Source organism: Colobus angolensis, unplaced genomic scaffold (genome assembly GCF_000951035.1).
Source record: "Colobus angolensis palliatus isolate OR3802 unplaced genomic scaffold, Cang.pa_1.0 Scaffold6, whole genome shotgun sequence".
Classification (NCBI taxonomy): domain Eukaryota; kingdom Metazoa; phylum Chordata; class Mammalia; order Primates; family Cercopithecidae; genus Colobus; species Colobus angolensis.
Window position 1 is genome coordinate 12516692 of NW_012119598.1, and position 19855 is coordinate 12536546.

General features: G+C 44.4%; 1 protein-coding gene across 2 annotated transcripts in view; it reads right to left on the reverse strand.

Annotated features, from left to right (window-relative positions):
* ADTRP (androgen-dependent TFPI-regulating protein) overlaps positions 1-19855 on the reverse strand; it is a 65690-nt gene that overhangs the window by 43602 nt on the left and 2233 nt on the right. Inside the window, exons 2-4 of one of the 2 annotated variants that reach the window (XM_011962692.1) lie at positions 12647-12700; positions 10870-11004; positions 8853-8954 (exon numbers count right to left, since the gene is read on the reverse strand). In XM_011962692.1, coding sequence (XP_011818082.1) covers positions 8853-8954; positions 10870-11004; positions 12647-12700 — 291 coding nt within the window. The remainder of the gene's footprint in view (positions 1-8852; positions 8955-10869; positions 11005-12646; positions 12701-19855) is intronic. The other variant, XM_011962693.1, reaches the window with a different exon arrangement.

Sequence of the window (19855 nt, forward strand, 5' to 3'; positions counted from 1 at the left end):
CCCTACAAAAGAAACGTGAGTCTGAAATTTAGCGAGAGTTTTTGATTTTTTTCAGTAAATCATGGAAATGATTCCATCACTAACCCACCCTATATGACGGCAACATCTCTTAAATTCCCCCAATCTTTTACTCTCTAATCTAATTATGAGCACTTGAAGGTAGAGACTATTCCAAGTTCAAAATCTTCAATCAATTTCCTTTGCTTACAGAACAGAAACAAAATCCTTAGCATTCATGCCCTTCAACATCTGACCCCATGTCTCTTTCCACACGAATCTCCTGCTTTTCCCCCCTTTGATACCTTTGTTCTTGCCAAACTAACTGCACTAAGTTAAATAGTGTCCTCAAAATTCATGTCATTCCTGGAATCTCAGAACGTTACCTTATTTGGAAACAAATGCAAATGTAATTAATTAAGATGAGGTCATACTGGAGTAAGGGGCCTTAAACCAACCTGGCTGATATCCTTGTAAAAGAGGACAAGAGGCACAGAGGCACATATCTGCAAGGAGTGAGAGGTAAAGACAGACACACAAACAGGGGAAACGTCATGTGATGACAAGGCAGAGACTGCAGTGATGTGTCTACAAGCCAAGGACTGCTGGCAACACCAGAAGGTGAGGAATGCATGCAGCAGATTCTCCTCTGGAGCCTTCTGAGAGAGTACGGCTCTGCCAGCACCTTGGTTTCAGACATCTAGCCTCCAGAATTGTGTGAGAATACATTTCTGTTAATTTAAATCACCCAATTTGTGGTGCTTTGTTATGGCAGCCTAGGAAACAAATACGCTGATCTACTTACTCATGGTGCCCTGGGCCTGCCTTGGGCTCAGACATTTCTCTCTTTTGGCTCATTATTTCTCATACTTGGACATCACTTGCTGTCTTTTCTATCCAACCTTTGAACCCCAGCTCAAATCTCCAACTCATTCATCACCTGTTCTAACCTGTACAGTGGGAAGTGACTTTCCCTTTAGAAGTATGCTCACGGCATTCATTGGACCTTATCCTGCACTCTTTGATAGCACCTTGTGGCTTGTTCTTTGACTTTTTACTATTTTCATGATGGGAATATTGTCTTTTATCCCCTGCTAGTCCAAATGGTGCCCACTCTGTGCTTAGCACATGATGAGATTTTAATGAATATTGGTTGTTGTGTTAATGCTTTGGCAGTGATGCAGCATCACTCTTTAAAATGAGAATCCCATATGTGTAGCTACATGAAACACACAGCCTACAGGTTTTCTCCATGGTCTCTAAAGAAAGTAGCTTTTTAATACCCTACATGAAGCACTTCCGGATGGTGTTGGTACGTTGAGAAGGTGGCGCAAGGTGGGGCATTGATTCTGGCTGCAAAAAGGAACATCTGATCATGATCCATTAATCTGCTCTGTGATAATTCAGAAAGGATGTTCTCCCACATCTTGAGGTAAATAAAGCCTTTACTCTCTTGCTTCTCCTCTTCTGATCAACTTGCCTTGCTTGTGTTCTAGGCCAGTGTTGCAGAGAATGTAACTGAGGCCAATATTTCTTTAGGCAGTATGGAGGAAGGGCAATCCTGCTCACCCAGCAGGGAGTGAGATGGGGCTGGTGTAGTGACTCATATTATTGACATTTGCAAAGGGAGGCCTACTGTTCACTAGCGAGATGCCAAGCAGAGTCTCTTTGTTGGGCCCCTTGGAAGACTGACATTTAGCCAGCAATTCTCTTTGAGGGAACAGGGGCAGAGAGGGGAAGTGGAAGGAAAGAGGAAGAGAAGAACCTTTTGGAAAAACCTGATTTGACATTGTCAATATTTGGCAATGTTCTGTCACCTTTATCAATATCCTACTGATCACTACTTATCAACATCCTTTGAGATCTGATATCTCCTTCTCTGACCAGCCATTCTGAGCTTTACCTTTTCTACTGCTACCACACTTTGTGTCTGTATCATACAATCTCTATCAAATTACATATGTAGTGCTTTACTTTTTCTATTGATAGGTAACTGCACAACACTTTTTTTAAAAAAGAAAATACTTAGAATAGAGGTCACTATTACATGAGCTTAAATAATTTATTGCCACTTTTATGCAACAGAACAAATGGAATCTTTTGCTATACCTAGTATAAGACAGCATTTTCGAAATTGGGGTGGAAAGGGTTACAATTCAGAGACCTAGGTCTGCATTCAATGGCGTTATTTTATAGCACAGAAGGCTGAATAATGGTCCCCAAAGATGCCTATGTCCTAATCCCTGGAACCTGTGAATATGTTAATATGTTACCTTGCATGGCAAAAGAGACATTGAAAATGTAATTAAATTAAGGATTTTAAGATTAAGAGGCTAACTTGAGTTATCTGGATGGGCCCATTGTAATCACAGGGATCCTTATAAGAAGGAGGTGGGAACAGCAGAGGCAGGAAAAAAGGTGATGTGAAGATGGTGGAAGCAGAGGCTGGAGTGATGTGCTCTGAAGGAGGAGGAAAGAGCTATGAGCCAAGGAAGGTAAGTGGTCTGCCTGGAAGAAGTAAGGAAACGGAGTCTCCTCCAGAGACTCTAGAACGAATGCGACTCTGCTAGTACCTGAATTTTCTCCCTTGCAACCCATTTTGAACTTCTGACCTCCAAACGTTAAGATAACACATTTGTACTGTGTTCAGTTATGAAATTTGCATTAATTTGTAATAGCAACAAGCACACCACTCTGTTCTCTCACCCTGTTTATTTATTGTGTGTTTACTGCTTATCTTCCCCACTGGGATGTGTATATAGTCCATAAGGACAGAGCATAACCAAGGCTCTATCTTCTCCCCACACACTCTCAAAACTGCCCTTGAACAGGTCACAGCGAGTACCAAATTGCGAAGTCCAGTGGAAAGGTCTGACTCAAGTCCTCTCACAAGGTCATCATATTCACCTCTCAGCATTTTTGGACATAAAATACTTCCTCCTTCTTGAAATATTTTTACACTGAGTTCCAGGAGACTACACTGCATTGGGTTTTTCGTCCTAGCTCACTGGCACCTCCTTTTTGGTGTCCTTCACCGAATCCGTCTCCCTTTTCTCCCAACCACTGAAGGCTGGAGTATTCCAAGACTTAGTCTCCTGGAATATTTTATCTAACCATAACTACTTCCTAGGTGATTTTACTAAATTTAACTTTAAAAACAATCTGTATAATGAAGATAATCAGATGTATGTCACCATCCCAGAAAGCTACCCTACACATGTCCAAGCTAGAGCAGTATGTCCAGCTGCCTGTTCCACATCTTGACATCATTATCTAATAGGTGTCTCAAACTCACATGTCTAAATGGAACAATTGATTTCCTTGTTCGTAATCCTTGCACCTCCCCAGCCTCTGTATCCATACTCCTTCCCTGTGGCTTAGGCTAAACATCTTTTATCTTTCTTTCTGCCATATGGATTATTAAGTATATATATGTATGTTAGGGAGGTACAAAGAAGGCGTCCCTGAAGAGGTGACTTTTTCTATCATACACAGAATAAAATGCCAACTCCTTGCAAGTCACATGAGGCATAATCTGAACCTTGGCTGCACCCTCTCATCTCCCTCCTCATTCTGAACCAGCCACGCTGGCCTTCTTGGTTTTTAGAGATGCTAGTATTTCCTTGGAGGCTTTTTAAACTTGCTGTTCTGTCTGCCTGAGCCTTTCTTCTGCCAGAATGTCCTGTGGCTGTTTCCTTCACCCTATCCAAATTTTTATTAAAATATCAGCTCATCATAGAGGCATCCCTTGGCCACTATAATTTTCCTGTACCCTGTTAAACCTGCTTTTTTTCCACACAGACACCCACTCACACACCACTCTGTTCTCTCCCCCTGTTTATTTATTGTGTGTTTACTGCTTATCTTCCCCACTGGGATGTGTGTATAGTCCACAAGGACAGATCTTTTCGATGGTCTTGTTCATTGCTGAATCTTCAGCTCTTAGAAGAGGGCCTCGTACATAGCAGGCATCTGATAAATACTTGTTAGCACTTCCTTATGTTAAAATCAAATGTCTTGCTTATTATTATACATCTTAGCTATATTGCATATAAGATTAGGTATGTAATATCTCTTTTAAATTTCTTCAGATTAGGGACCATATTTGATGTTTTTCTTGTCACCCACATAAGGACACAACAACACAAACCACATACGAGTGATTTTCTTCAAATGCATGATTCTTCATTTTGTCTTTTTGATTTCAACTCAGCAATGGAAATCATCTGGGGGCCTTCTTTTCAAGTGTATGTTCAGTTATGTCAGGTGTTCTAGGTAAGAGGTCCATAAATGGAATTTGGAGGGCTCATGAGCCTCCTAAAATTGTACACAAAATTTTATGGGTATTTGTGCTTTCCTGGAAAAACCGTCTATAGATTTCTTCAGGTTCACAGAGGAGCCTCTTCTGTAAAGGTTGAAAACCACTGAGTTGGACCAAGATATGCAGACTGGGTGACCTATGCCCAGGGCTGGGGCTGAATTGAGGGTGAGGAATCAGGAAGGGTGGGAGGAGTTTGCAATGCATGGGATGAAGAATGGCTGACCTTACTTACTCACCCCTACTTAGCAGCCCAACAATTTCACAGCAAGCTTATGGGTGGCAGAGAAAAATCTGTGATTGGATCTGAATGCTAATAATAACATCTGGCATGCTATGACTGAGGAAGAAAGTAGAAGATTTTAAGTTTTACTCCCTGGGCATTTTGACTTCCCAGTACATCCCTGGGAGAGGGCTCAAAGGCCATCCAGGCCAACCAGTCATGCCTTGCTCATGAGTTACAGCCAGGCCAGGACACGTGGGGCACAGAAGCCCTCCTGTCCATGTTCTTCCTTCAGCAATAACCATGTCCCTCTGCATAACACCACCTATGCCACTGCCTTGTATTAGCATTAACTCACTATTTGAACTTTGTGTGTGTACATTGGACTCAACCAGATTTAAGACTGCCAGATGTCAAAACCCTCATTCAATACCAATCATAGTGTCACACATGTAGTGGTGCTTAACTACTCTTTTTCAAGTGAATAAATGACAACATATTAAATAACTAGGTGGCTGTATTTGGGACTTTCGCCAATTTAAAGAGCCAGGGAAAGCCCTGTCTCTCAATAGCAGATTGTTTTGAAACCCTCATTAACATCAATGAAACTTTTTTAGTTCTAGGACTCTGTGATCATGGATTGAGAATAAGCCAGTGGATCTTGGTTGGGAATTCTTAAGTTTTACATGAGAATACCTTATATTCATGCAATCCTTGACAGTTGTTAAAGTTTGCACACACAGTCTCAATAATCATGTACTATTTTCAAAGATAGAAGAGGCTCTGAGGAGTTCTCTGATCTATTTCACCTCTCCTTTGGGGCAACCTGAAGAATTTAGGTTGATTTCCAGAGAAATAAGTCCCCCAGCTCCCCTCCGGTTAGGATCTGATAATTTTCTCAGTTACTGGGAGTCCGCTTACTGCTATTTAAATCTGTCTGCTCTGATTCTATCTTTAGTAAGCATTTAGATAAGACCTGAGGAGTTAATGTTTTCCTGGCAAAACCTGAAGGAATACTTTGCTGTTCATTCCCTTGTTTTATGAAGACTGGAGAACTGTTTAGCACTAAAACAGTCAGATTGATCTACTTTAATTAAGGTGCCCTGTCCACGGTGGATGCAAATATCTCACTGATGTTTCTATTTAGTCTGAATACATAACAAGGGCAGGAAAATGTCTGTTAGAGACACAATCCGCTTAGAATAGTCCTGCTGCAATGACAAGTTTCCAATGAGCTACAAGGGTTGAGCTGGGAGCAATCCAAAGACTTGATTACTTATGAAGGTCCTACAACCACACTGTGTCCAAGGGGAGAGTGGTATTTCTTATTTTGACAGATACTACTCATAACAACTGGGATGGCATCATAAATGGCCATGGGGAAAATATTCCAAAGCTAAGGCTAAAATAGCAAACATAGGTAGTGTTGAGAAACGAAAGAAGCTTTCAGGATCGCATGGCGCTGGTGATGGAAGGCAATTGTTCTACTGTGGAAAGGAAAAAGGAGCCATACAGGGAACAGGGCCAGCCCCACGCAGAAGCACTTAGTACCAAATGTCCGGCCGGACTGCCCATCATGACTCTGGCTGCCATAGTGGCGATTTCCCGGAATTGTATTCCTTCCTTTGGACCATCATGGACAGGCACTGGCAAAATGTGGGAAGTGTTAACAAACTGACACAGTAGCAGCCATTTCTACCAGGAGTTCACACTAGTATTTAAGAACTTGGCAGAGAACACTCCTTGAGGCAATAGGCCAAGAAGATTTAATAGTGAGGACAGAAAATGTCCAGAACAAGGAACACAGTCTAGAAGACAGAGATGGGATATAGTTATTAGGACACTTAATTTGGAGCAGACATCAAAAGATGGCAGGAAGTTTGGGGATGACTGCGTTAGGGACACCCAAGGCCAGTTTTGCTGATACCAACATTTTTCCTAGAGATGGATCTGTTGAGTTTCTTCAACCAAATTAAGAGAAACACAGAAACGTCTGTATATGACCTAGGGTAGCTTCCTCCTCCTCTTCTCTCCTTGTCACCATTGTTCCACTTCCTTTGACCCTTGCTCCTTTTCTCTGAGGGATTCAGGTTACTTGAATGACCAAAGGGCAAAGGATAAGGTCCACGGCACCCCTCAGCTTGTGAGGCACAAAAATATTTAAGGATCTCCGTTGCACAGTATTTGCCTTGCTAATTAGCTCATGGATGTGATGTATGTTATCCAGCTCTCTGCTTCCAAAATTATCACAAATCCATATGGCTGTTTACTTAGCGAGGTCACAAATATTGGGCACCATCATCATAACTATTTGAAAGAAATCCAACTTTCTATCAACCCTAAAGTGTGGGGGGGAGATGGTGGTCGTTGTGAAGAAAAACTACAAGATAAGCACACAAACCTTGAGAAGGTGTTTGACAGGTGCATTTGGCCCCACATAAAAGATACTTACAAGATTCTGCCTTTTTATTATTTTAGTAACATCTAGCTCAGCCAGTAGTTTCAAATCCCTTCATTTCCTTAGAATTTTGGCTTAGCAGCATACAGATGAGGATTCGGGATTTTTTTTTTTTTTTTTTTTTTTTAAGTAAGAATTCACACTTTGCTATACTGATCAAGCAAAGCGAGGTCCTTTTGACTGCCTGGTGAATTATGAAACAAAACCAAATCGAATCACAAGTTCTGGACTTAGTGTAGCAAAAGGCAACGAAGGCTGCATTAGCCTCAGATTTCCATCCTAGCTGTGTTTCCTATGAATTCAGTGGCCTCAGGCACATCACTCATCCTCTCCCAGCTTTTATTTTATTTTTGTATTTGTAAAAATCAGGATTATAGTAGTTCTCTAAAGAAGGCTGTGTGAATTAAATGAGCCCATACCTGAGAAACATGCTTTGTACAATATAAAGTACCATTTCTTAAAAAAAAAAAGGCAGGAATATTCACGATATCAGTGTTTCAGATTAACATTCATGGGAAACTGGGAAGGTGAAGAGTTTGACAAGAAAAAGTTGAGAGGAGGAGGGTTCCTAAGAGGTCAGACTTATTTAACATAGTTTGGTCCTAAACTCTGAAAGAGTTCAGAGCTGTAGTCTATTAGTCAGTCAATCATCAATAACTCACTGAGCACAAAATTTAGGCTGAAATTATTTTTTTTCTGGAGACCGGGGCTCGTGGCAGGGGCAGTGTTAGTGGACTGAATTGTTTTTCTGAGTTGGTCATCTTGTGAGTTTTAAGACCATGGAAATGTGGGCAAGAGTGAGGGTAGAAGAAAGTCTGCGAGTGAACCTTTGAGGAGTCTTCACATGCCACTTCCTTGTGCCTTTCCCGTTTTTTTTGTTTGTTTCTGTTTTTTTTTTTGGGGGGGGTCGAGGGGGTGGAGTTTCGCTCTTGTCACCCAGGCTGAAGTGCAATAGTGTGATCTTGGCTCACTGTAACCTTCGCCTCCTGGGTTCAAGCAATTCTCCTGCCTCAGCCTCTTGAGTAGCTGGGATTACAGGCGCCCGCCACTACGCCCGGCTATCCCCTGGGTTTTTAAATGTCATTAGCTTTACAGAATCTGAGACCTTTTTATAATCTCCTGATTGTTGTGGAAATACATTTGTGAGTATTGAGAAACTGAGTTAGGTCTTTGAACAATTACTTTGTTCACATCGTGCCAATGACTCAGTTATCCTCCTCCAATTGAGACCTGGACAACCTCATGCCAGCCCTGCTCATCTGGGTCCCTGATACTGATATTCAGGTTCCAGTGACCTAAAAATCTCAGAACAGGCTCTGTTTACTATTCAGCCTCTCCAAAACACAAGCCTGAATAAAAACCCAAATGGAAATGTATTCCTAGAAATATGTAAATGCTAATCCCATTTGTGATGCAGCATCATGACAAAGCGTGTTACTTAAGTAACTGCTGCTCAGCTATGAGATATTCTTTGGATGTTGGGGTGGGCTTTTTTTTTTAAAGCTTGCTTGATTCCATCCATACATTGGAAGTTTATGACATGTTTGCAGAAGTCGCTTCTCTTTCAGACCTGCCCTCTCAGAACTGTGTGTCTTTTCAATGACTTCCTAAGCAACATGGCAGACTCTCACCTGGACATCTCCTGTGTTCTCAGTAGACTCACTGTAATTATAGCACTGGTTTGTGTTCATTTTGTACTTTCAATATGCCCCTTAAATAAATAGTGATGGAGTGGAGAGAGAGAGTGAATTGGATGCTGAGAATTGAGACATGTGGAAACATAAATAAGGCACTTTGGAGTTTTCAGTACAGAAGCTATTGGTGTTCTGTGTTCACTGAATTTTCCCCTCACTCACCATTGCATGATTCAGCCACACTGGGATGACAGTATCTAGGACCTTGGGGTAAATGAGATCTCGATTGTAGAGAAAGAGGATCCAGAATGCCAAAAATACAAACTGGAAAATAAAACACAAAAAATAGCATCATTAGGCTTGGCTTTCTAAGATAATCAAGGAAACATAGCTAAATAAAAACAGATAACCATTTTAAAGATATCTTACATATACATTATAGGAATGTAGAACATATACATTATAGAAATTCTACAACAAGCATTCTTCCCTTCATTTCATTGCTATATCTGCTGTTTCTGGGGGATTCCTCAATGTGCCAGAGAGTTAGAGATCAATTGTTTGTCATCGTGGCAGGCAGAGAAGATATGAATAAACAGGATTCCCAGACCATTAGTCATTTATTTTAACCAATAACTTCTTTTTCTAAACTTTCACCAGGAATGCTGAGAGTAGGCACATGGAGTGGCTTGAGTCATACATGTTCCTTGTCCACCCTCTAAATAGGCATGGCGAGGGGAAGCGGGAATGCTGAGAACCATAAGTGCCAAGCTCCCAGGAAAATGCACAAGCTAGTTGACTGAGGGTTAGATCTCCCTGGTGCTCAGAACTTTGAATTGATCTCCTCTTGTACTCCTTGAGTCTTTTGTCAAAACATCAATCCTCTACGCTACAAAGTCAACGCAAAGATAAGGAAGCTAAAAACTACTAAACTTCTGATCTTCCTATCTTCTGACATTTCAAAGGCTCCATTTCTAAGCCTTAAAAAAATACACAGACTTTATTGTTGATTTTAAAAACTTGACTATAGCCGGACTTGGTGGTTCATGCCTGTAATCCCAGCACTTTTGGAGGTCAAGGCAGGCAGATCACTGGAACTCAGGAGTTCGAGATCAGCCTGGGCGACATGGCAAAACCATGTCTCTACCAAAAATACAAAAACGTAGCCAGGTATGATAGCACACACCTGTAGTACCAGCTACTTGGGAAGGTGAGACAGGAGGATCGCTGGAGCCTGGGAGGTTGAGGCTTCAGTGAATCAAGATCACACCACTGCACTCCAGTCTGGGCAATAGAGTAAGACTGTCTCAAAACAAAACCAAACCAAACCAAACCCCCAAAAACCAAAAAGCTTGGTCATTAGAAGATTTTACATGGGCAGAGGTAGAGGTATCCTGCAAAGTAATAGGTATCCGTGCTCTGTTATCACAGAACTCATTAGTGCTTGGAGAGTTGCATTTTGTATTTAAGTTTGAAGTCTCCGTACTATAGGAAGCAGGACAGGTAGAAGAAGGTAGTCATTTCTAATCATAGGCCCTGCTGGGCAGCTGGCATGTCTGATCTCTGTTGGTTTCCATTCTAGCTAACGAATGGAAAACATGAACAATGTCATAGAAATGTGGACAGCATCAGCATACAAGCTTACTGTCCCTGGCATATGTCTCACTTCTTCCTGACATCCATCCACTCAGCAACATCAATGAGGCACCTACTGTGTACCCCATACCAGGCTGTCTTTCTCTCCTCGGTTGTCGTTTCCATGTGCCACCTTTGAAGGTCTCATATCTTTTTTCAAAAAAATATTACTTGATGGTTTTCCACTTGCAGAAGTAACATATGCTTATTGTAGCAAGTGAAACAAGATGTATAAAAGGGGAAAATTAGTCATCTCCCTCCCTAGGGCTCTCCATTCCCATCACCCTGATGGAACCAAGGTTGTCTCAGTTGTATTTTGATTAAGAAAGGTCTTTCAAACTTCCCCATTAGACAGCAATAAGGACGTTGTGCCAAGCCTTTGCCCTTTGCAGAGGTACGAAAGCTAGTGATAAATCTGATCACTAATGTGCCCTATTTCCTAAAGCCACTGGGCAATGTGGTGCAGTCCTCAGACAGGACATTGTTGTAAATGCAGTGGGTGTGGTTTTCTATTATGAGCTCCCAAACAGATTGGCTGCCCAGGAGAAGCTTTTGTCCATATGTACATGTCTGTTAAGATTGTGCACACATCTTTGTAACTTACTGTGGATACAGGAAAAGCCAGTGTGGTGAAAAGCAGGTCTCTGCAGGCAGTTAGGAACTTAATGTCTTTTCTCCCTTTGATTCTTTTCAGCACATCATCCAGGCAGGTGACCCCGTAGAAAATGGTCTGCAAGAGCTAAATCCATTACAACAAATGAGGGCATTTTCATTTGCTTTAATTAATACCTTCTTCACTGATGGAAAACGCCATCCCTCTGGGAGTAATGTGGCTTCGAGAGGGGGTGGCTGTTGAGCTGTTTTGGTTGAGAGCCAATTCAAGGGTTGGGCTTCCAGCTCATTGGGTCCTGACCCTGCTCGCTAAGACTGATTGAGTAAATTTGTTTAGGGGATAATAATGTGTACAGTATTTAGTGTAATGGACTTGAGCTAACATGGAAACAAAATAAAGAGTCAGCCTAAAAGGGGAACGTAAGGAGATAGATATCTTGGCGGCACAGAGGTTGGAAGAACCAAATAAACAGCTCAAATGCAAAGAGGCAGATACAGGGTGGACGGAGTCGGAGTCTTCCTGGGAAGGAAAATTAGGAAAAATGCCTGGTGCTGAAATCTCACTAGAGAAACTGGAAACAGGTCAAGAGCACCATCATGAATCTCTGTGCTCTCCCAAGAAAGACACACAAAATGGTGCCTTGCTTAGCCGAAGAAGAGCCGGTGCACTTTCTTCCTTAAATAGGGCACCTGTAGGCCTCACAGAGACAATCTGGCTGCGGCAGCAATTTACATCCAAGGGGACAGAGCAAGCCATGAGCTCTGGTGGGTTACTAAGTGCTGTATGGTCCCCAAAGCCAGGACAAAGAGAAGGAGGGTATTTTTCAAGAAAGTAATATGATATGGAAGGCAAACTTTGTACATTCTTACCGCTTTGTACAATTCTGTGGTTTCTCATTTAAGGACTGGTAGGTTATGAAGATATAGAGTTTGCGGGGGTTTAAGTTAGGCTTTTGACAGAATCCATCCAAATCCTTAAAAGCCCTGGACTGGTACAAGAGGGGTAGTCTGGACTCTGCTTTTAGGGTATAAGTCAGGAAGGTTCTAGAGCCTGGGATGCTGGGCTGGTGATTGATCAAGGTGGCTGTTGGGGAACAATCTCTGAGCTCTGGACTCTAGGAAAGACCTAGCAAAGTCAGCCACCTGCTGCTCCTGGGCTGAGGGGGTGGGTAGGAGAGGATACAGAGGTGGGTCAGACCAGTTGCACCCATCACCCTGGAGCTTGTTAGAAATGCAGGACCTCCATCCCATCCCAGACTACAGAATCAAGATCTCTGGAAATGGGGACCAAGAGTTTGTTTTTTAATAAGTTTCTCCAGAGCTTGTTAAAGATTGTTTATTGAGGTGGGATGAGGGGAAAAATTGAAAAACTACCTATTGGGTACTAACCTTATTACCTGGGTCACAAAATAATCTATACTTATATAACAAACCTGCAAATGTACCCTTGAATGTAAAATAAAAGTTAAAAAAAAGAAATTTTTGGCCAACCTTATTAAGATACACTTTACAGAATATAAAATACAGGTTTTAAATATGGAAAAAGATTATTTAATCTTTACGTAGGCTAAAGTTCTAGAACCACTGAATGAGACACAAGTTTAGCACTCAAAAATCTTACTACTCAAAACCATAAAGCGGCCTTTTATTCATTACTTGGTATGTGCCAGGCACTGAAATATGTGTTTAATTCTCATAACAACCTTATGAGCCAAGTCCTATCATTAGACCCCCCGCCCACCACCGTTTTACAAATGAGGAAAACAAACCTGCCTAAAGCTTCCTGGCTGGTAGATGCCAAACCCAGCAGTCCTGCTCTTGAGCTAGACTTTTGAAAACAAAAAAAATTATCAGGTTTCTGAGCATAGTTCAGATAAAGCATTGTGGGAGGTCAGAAGAGAGACAATTATCTCCAGGTAGGAGAAGGAAAGACAACTTCACAAAACACGGAGGCCTGATTCCCACCCCCAGAGATTCTAATTTAATCCATCTGGGGCTAGGGCCTAGGCATTGGGATTTTAAAAATCCTCCCAGGTGATTCTAATCACGGGCGGCTGAGGCTGAGAACCACCTGCCTGGAGGAACTTCCGTTTGGAAACTCAGACGCTGCAGTCTCAAGAGAGGTGGGGCTGGGGAGATGCAGGCAGTTGAGCCCTCCTGGGGAACAAGATTGCAGGAAAGGGAGAGAAGAGAGAGGGGAGAACAGAAAAGAAGGCAGCAAACAGCAGGGCAAGGTCCTTGTCTAAGGGACAGGAGGAGAAGGGGACACGAAGGTACTGAAGAATGACCAGGGGGTAGAAGAGCAAGAAGACAGGAAATCATGGGCCCTGGGGTGGAGGAGGTTTCGAACCAGAAGAGGGTGTCTCAGGGAGGGGTGGGGCAACAGCTTTAAATGGCATGAAGAGGTTGCCACCCTAATACTTCTCATTATTGCCGGTGATTTGGACATTCACACCCTCAGGGCTGCAGAATTTGGCTGTGCAGTCATTTGCACAGGGAGTTGGGAGAAGCTCCCTCCTCTCTCCCTCCCCCACCAGTAGCCTCACCTCACCCTGGTTTCACTTCCAGCTGCTCAGGTCGCAGCAGGCCAGGCCGCTGCTGCAGTTAGGAAGAGCAGGCATGGGCTTGGGCCCAGGGGAAGAGGCCTGCGCTGTTCTATCAGCAGGGCAATTAATCCTGTCCCGAGCCTGGGCCAGGTCTGCCCTCTCTGGGGAGAGGCCGCCTCCGCCCGGCGTGTGAAGTCCATGTGACCCGCTTTCCCCAGGCTGGAGCTTCCTAGAGTCATCATGAGTCAAGCTCCTCCTGACTTTCTCCTGCCTCTCCCAGTCACAGGATGTGGAAATCGGATTGGGGGAAAGAACGCATTACTCAGCTCCTCTGGGCCTTCTCCATCAATAAAAACTCACTTCACCCCTCCAACTTGCCAATCCCCTCTCCACCCCAACTCACGGTGACTTCTCAGGCATATGGCACATGGGCGTCTCTAGATGCCCACGGTGTGTGCCAGGCAGCCCTGTCGCCATCGAGCTTACTCAACATTGAGGCGTCTTTGTCCGAATTCACAAGAAGCGTGTGGAAGCCCCGTGTGGGGGCTCAGGAGGGAGGCACTAGGGAGCTGCCAAGGAAAAGAAACCTGCAAGAGCTGGGGTGTGCAGGGGCCTCAAGGAGCAGCTGGGGCACGTGGAGAGTGTGAGGCCAGGAGCTCCATGGGGAGGCTTCCAGGAGGGCAGCAGGGACAGGTGTGCATCAGCCCATCCCACCAGAACGGTCTGCTCATCCTCCAAGGACGATGCAATGTTTATAAAACTCAGGATGAGCTTGACTCACGATGACAGACGGAGCGATCAGGGGAGGCAATTGTTAGCTGTTATGGGTTAAGTTACGTCCCCCACCAACGACCACCAAATTCATATGTCGAAATCCCAACCTCTAGGACCTCAGAATATGACTGTATTAAAGCGGTGATGAAGTTAAAATGAGGTCATGATGGTGCACCCTAATTCACCATGACTGGTGTCCTTATCAGAAAAGGAGATGAGGACTATGGACACACACAGAGGGAAGACCGCGTGAGGACACAGGGAGAAGGTGGCCATCTGCAAGCCAAGGACAGAGGCCTCAGGAGAAACTGACCTTGCCCACATCTTCAAATTCCAGCCTCCAGAACTATGAGAAAATCAATTTCTGTTGTGTAAGCCCAGTCTGTGGTACTTTGTTATGGCAGCCCTAGGAAACTATACAGTAGCATTAAAATATGACCGCCACAACTGGTCTTCTTTTAAGACTCTTACAACAAAATTACTATCATTTACATTTCACAACTATTTTGGCATCCAGAAAAGCCCAGACGTAACGGCATCTACTTAGTCAAAGTGTATTTCAGAGCTGCTGCTCCCTGATTTATCCTTTCTCCTGGTTCTTCCCTAATTCTGTTTGACTGCGTGTTCCGTGCCTTTTCCTGAAATGCCGCTGCTCTGAGTTCGTTAGCTGTCTTTTGTTTCTGTTGCTGGCTGACAAACTAACACCTGCGACAAAGCTGAATTGACACTTTTAAATAACTAATGCAATTCAAAAAACTGCAGTTAAAGGACATTTAGGTTTTACATTCGTGTGTCTTAACAAACCCACAAAAATCTTCAAATTGTGGAAGCTTAGCCTTTCTAAGTCATCAAGCTTATTCTCTTGCCTTTAAGCCAGAGCCTCCTCTTTAAACTACCTTAGGAAATGAGAATTTCTTCTATTTAAAAAGTAATTCCAGGGAGGGAGATTCCACAAGTTTCCTGAGCAAGACATTACATGTCTTATTGGATGAGTCAAGTAATCCAACACTGAACTCAGGACTGTGCCTGACTCAGCCAGGCGGGACTTTCTTATTTCTCTCCTTTGAAATGACGCAAGAATTTGCAGTGGGAGACTACACCAGAAGAAAACAGCAATTGGGGGCTGTGATGAGCCCTTTATATAATGGCGGTGGTTGTGTTTGGAGCAGGTACTGTGCCAAGTATATCTGTATTCGTATGGAATATACGATTTCCATCATCATTCATGCACATTTAACTTAAGAAACTGAGATTAAAGGATGAAATAAAGAACACAGGAGGAGAAAGAATGTGCAGAACAGAGTTTGGAATAATGAAGAGAAAAACAAGACCAAGAGTATCGAGGGACAGGTTGGAAAGAAGTACCAGAATGCTTGGCCAGTGTTTCATAGCTGAGGACAACGGGCTTCAGTACAGCAGTCGGGTGGCTGTGGGATAAAATACATTCATGATGGAATGGCCTCCCTAGAAAGGGGCTCATGCCTGTTAGAACCATGTTCTGGTCATTCGCTCACTCCACCGACATTCACGGAATGTCAGTTAGGTACCAGAAATTGTCGGTTAGGTACCAGAACATAATACAGGCCTGGGAAAGCTCTGCGTTAAGGTCTTTCTCTGGAGTTAGGAAAAGAAGAAGTGGAAGAAGATCGAGAAGGAGAAGGAGAAGGAAGAGGAGAGAGAGAAACCTTTTCTGTAGGTTTGGTATTTTACATGATGCAGGTCAGGTTCCGTGGGAAACAATCTGAGATTCTGAGATGTGCCTGCAGGATGTTCACCGGGGAATGCTCTCGGGCATCCACGAGAGGGAAAATGGGAGCAGGATTGAAGTGGGGAGGCTCAGTGCTGTGCAGTTGCATGGAATCAGCGGATCCCTTGAGGAGCTCTGAGCTGAGCTTCTCCTTCAGAGCTGTCCCGGAGTGCAGCCTTTGCATCCCATATTGGATGCCAGTTATCGCAGGCAGCAACCCCAGGGAGGGGCCTAAACCTTGGTCAAGGCAGCTCCCTTCTGCTGAGGGCAATTCTGGGAGGGGATCTCAGCTTTGCACCATCGGCAGCGAACACTCCTTCTGAGAGCGGGGACTGAGTATCTCAGTGCTGCGGAGGTATGAGGATCTGGGTGCCTTATCAGAGTATCCACTACACATGAGAAAACTGAGGCACAGAGAAGTTAGGCAACTCACTCAAAATCACACAGCATGTGAGCACAGCCAGTGTTCTGGCTTCAGAAGCCAGGCCTTCAATCACTCATCTCTATACTGTGTCCAAAGAACCTACCAAAATGCTGTCATAGTTGCTCAATAATTTATAGCTGCTTTATTTTGGGTGCTGGTGGTGACTATCACATAGTTCTATCAGTCCTTACCCTTTCAGCTATCAAAGTGCATCTTTGTGAGGCAGAAATAGTGAAGTGTATTTGACTCTATGGAGCTGAAGAGTGCCATAGAGGCTGGTCGCAGTGACTCACACCTGTAATCCCAGCACTTTGGGAGGCCAAGGCAGGCAGAACACAAGGTCAGGAGTTCGAGACCAGCCTGGCCAACATGGTGCAACCCTATCTCTACTAAAAAAAAAAAAAAAAATTAGCCAGGCGTGGTGGCGCATGCCTGTAGTCCCAGCTACTCAGGAGGCTGAGGCAAGAGAATTGCTTGAATCCGGGAGGCAGAGGTTGCAGTGAGCCGAGATCGCGCCACTGCACTCCAGCCTGGGGGAACAGAGTAAGAATCTGTCTCAAAAATAAATAAATAAATAAATAAATAAGTAAATATTGCCATAGATTTCTTAAGGTTGGTCCCCCAAGTGTTGAAGCGGGTGCCATACTGTAAATTCAACCCCATCTTCTCACTGTTCACAGGCTGCCTTGGAGTTTAGACCCACAGAGGCCTCCCACGTCCTCTGTTCCCCCAGCCCTAGGCCAGCATCCCCAAGGACCTATGTGGTATTGCCACTGTTGTCATCATGAGAAGTTGAGGGTGATGACGATGGAGCTGCCTGGGGCTTGAGCAACTTATGAAAAGGGAGGAAAGGTCATGCTTCTGTTGTTGAAGGGGGTGTTGGGGGCGTGGGGAGGGAGGGGCCCACTCAGAATCTCCCCTGGAGATCCCAGTTATGTGGCCCCACCTCTAACAATGTTTCAGAAGGAAGTTTGTCTTTAAAAAGAGGAAATCCTATTAAACTGAATGAATTCTGTGAGCCAAGCTGTGGCTGCTGAGCCTTGCCCTAAACTCCCTAGCTCATATTCCTTGGGATTAGGGACAGTCCCTGAATGGAACTGGGGTGGACAGAGAGCAAGGGACACAGCATTTGTGGAGGACTCAGGCACTGGATGATCTGAGCCAACTTGAGCAGCTTGAGGACGGCCATGGCACTGCCTTGGTCTCACGCCCAGCCTCTGGGGTTCCCCATTCTGCGTGGCTGGCTGCTGGCTGCTGGAACCTGCAGACTCGACCACCAGGACTGCCTGGTGCCTGTGGGCAGCTACAACAGGGAGGGCAGTGGCTTGACAGTGGCCTTCTCCAGCTGGGAAGACGGGGCATGCAGCTCGGGGAGGCAGAAACAGTAGCTATGAAGGGGAAGGGGGTGGATGACTCCTGCTGGCCTCCACCCCCTGCCAACCTAGGTGCTCAGTGAGGAGACTGATGTTCTACTAAGTCACCCCCTGCATCACCTTCTCTACCCAGAGAAGTTCACCATCACCTCCCCATCCTCCCCTTCGTCCACTGCCTAACACCATGCTGATGCCATTCTGAGTGCTTCCCACCTGTCAGATCATTTCTCCCCGATGGCTACCCTATGGTTAGGTACTATTTTTATTTCTCTTTGACAGATGTGGAAATGAAAGACACAAAGAAGTGTCTAGCCCAGGGTCTCAGGGCCAGTAAGCAGCGGGACTGAGGTACCATCCCAGAGATCCTAATTGTAACCATTGTGAAATACCGCCTCTCCCTCCCAGCAGGGAAATCAGTGGCCCCTTCAGAATTCAGTTACTCCCTTATTAGGCAGAGACTCCTATCTGTCCTCTCCTACCTTAGTCAGAAATGGGTCACCCTGACCAATTCCCAGTGGCACCTTAGCTACTACCACCAATCCCAGGGGAGTAGCTCAGTGCAACTCCTGTCTGCCTCCCCTTCCAGTCCCCTGGGATAGCTTCAAGGGGAACTGGGGCAATGCTCACAACGCCAGCTGGCACCAAAGGGGGCTTTGCTCTTATGAAGGGGACACAACTGATACTCAGCCAATTAGAAATTCAAGCTGTTTACGAGGAGGTGTGTACATTTCCCGGTAAGCAGGATTGGATACTAACTTCCCCAAGCTGAGGTAAAATAAATAGAAGAATGTGAGGGCAAGTTGTGAGACCTTTATGACTTAATAAACACAACCACCAATTAATTAGTCATGAATGAACACTAATTAATCATTAGGAAACACAACCATTAATCAGCCCTTGAGATCTCGAGAGCCAGACATTTTCAGGTCCAATATTTCACCTTAAGCAACATATTTGAAATCTACATTAAATGGATCCTCTGAAATACACTCAACCCATCTTCACCAGTTAGGAAGCATTTCATTAGGTCGCACTTTCAAGATGACTCCTAACGGAGCTCAGAAAGAAAATCACCACAGGTAAGCCCCCTCAGCTTATTTATGAGGGCCAGAAAATACCAGAAGAGAGGGACTGCTCGATGATGCAGAAAGGCTGAGGTCACGTCAACGTACCAAGTTGCAGCTTTTTAATATGGGGTATCCTGTGCCAGCCACTGTGCTGAATTCAAGGTAGAAATACAGACGGTTAAGGTTGGCAAGGACCTAGGAGAAAAATACTTCTGTTTTGGAGCCAAAGTTTGATTAGAATGTTAAGACTCACATGGCAGGGAGAGAGGGAATTAGAAAACAATACTGTACATGAATCAGCAGAGACTGAGAGATGCTGTGAAAATCAGAGAAAGGAAAAGGAAATTTGGGCTGGAGTTGGTCAGCAAAGATTTGGGGGGAGTATATGTGATTCCCAAAGTTCTATGAAAGAAGCAATGTGGTGGAGAGGGGTAAGTAGGCCTTTTTTCTAAGGATAGAGAGAACATTGGGCAGAGAAATGACAGCAGGAAGCCCAGGGACCAATACTAGTGAGATGCAGTCCCTACTGCAGAAGAGACCAGCCTCCCGGGGAGAGGGAACCTGAAGGCTGGTTGGGCAGGTGAGCTCTTGAATGGGAGTGTGACATTGGGTCCATGAGGCAGGAGGGAGCCACTGAGGTTTCCCGAGCGGCAGACCCCACGCTTCGATCCAGGTCATGGTATAAAACACAAACCAAAACCAGTGCTTTGAGAAGATTAATTTGGAATCTGAGTGGCTGGATTGGACCGTGAAAGGACAGTAAAAAGATGATATGGTCATCCAGGTAGGCTTAATATGAGCCTGGAATGAGAGAGACAGTAAGGTTGAAGAAGAAAGGATGAACTTAGTAAAAGGAGAAACTAATAGGATTTGGTAGCGGATCAATTAGGGAAGCAACATTGGGATTAACACCAGGAAATGATAGTATCATTGACAAGATAAGAGAGTTTTCCATTCTTGGAAAATGAGGGCTCTTGGAAATGTAGGTGAGCTAGAATTAGAAAGTCAGGATCAGGCCGGGCGTGGTGGTTCACGCCTGTAATCCCA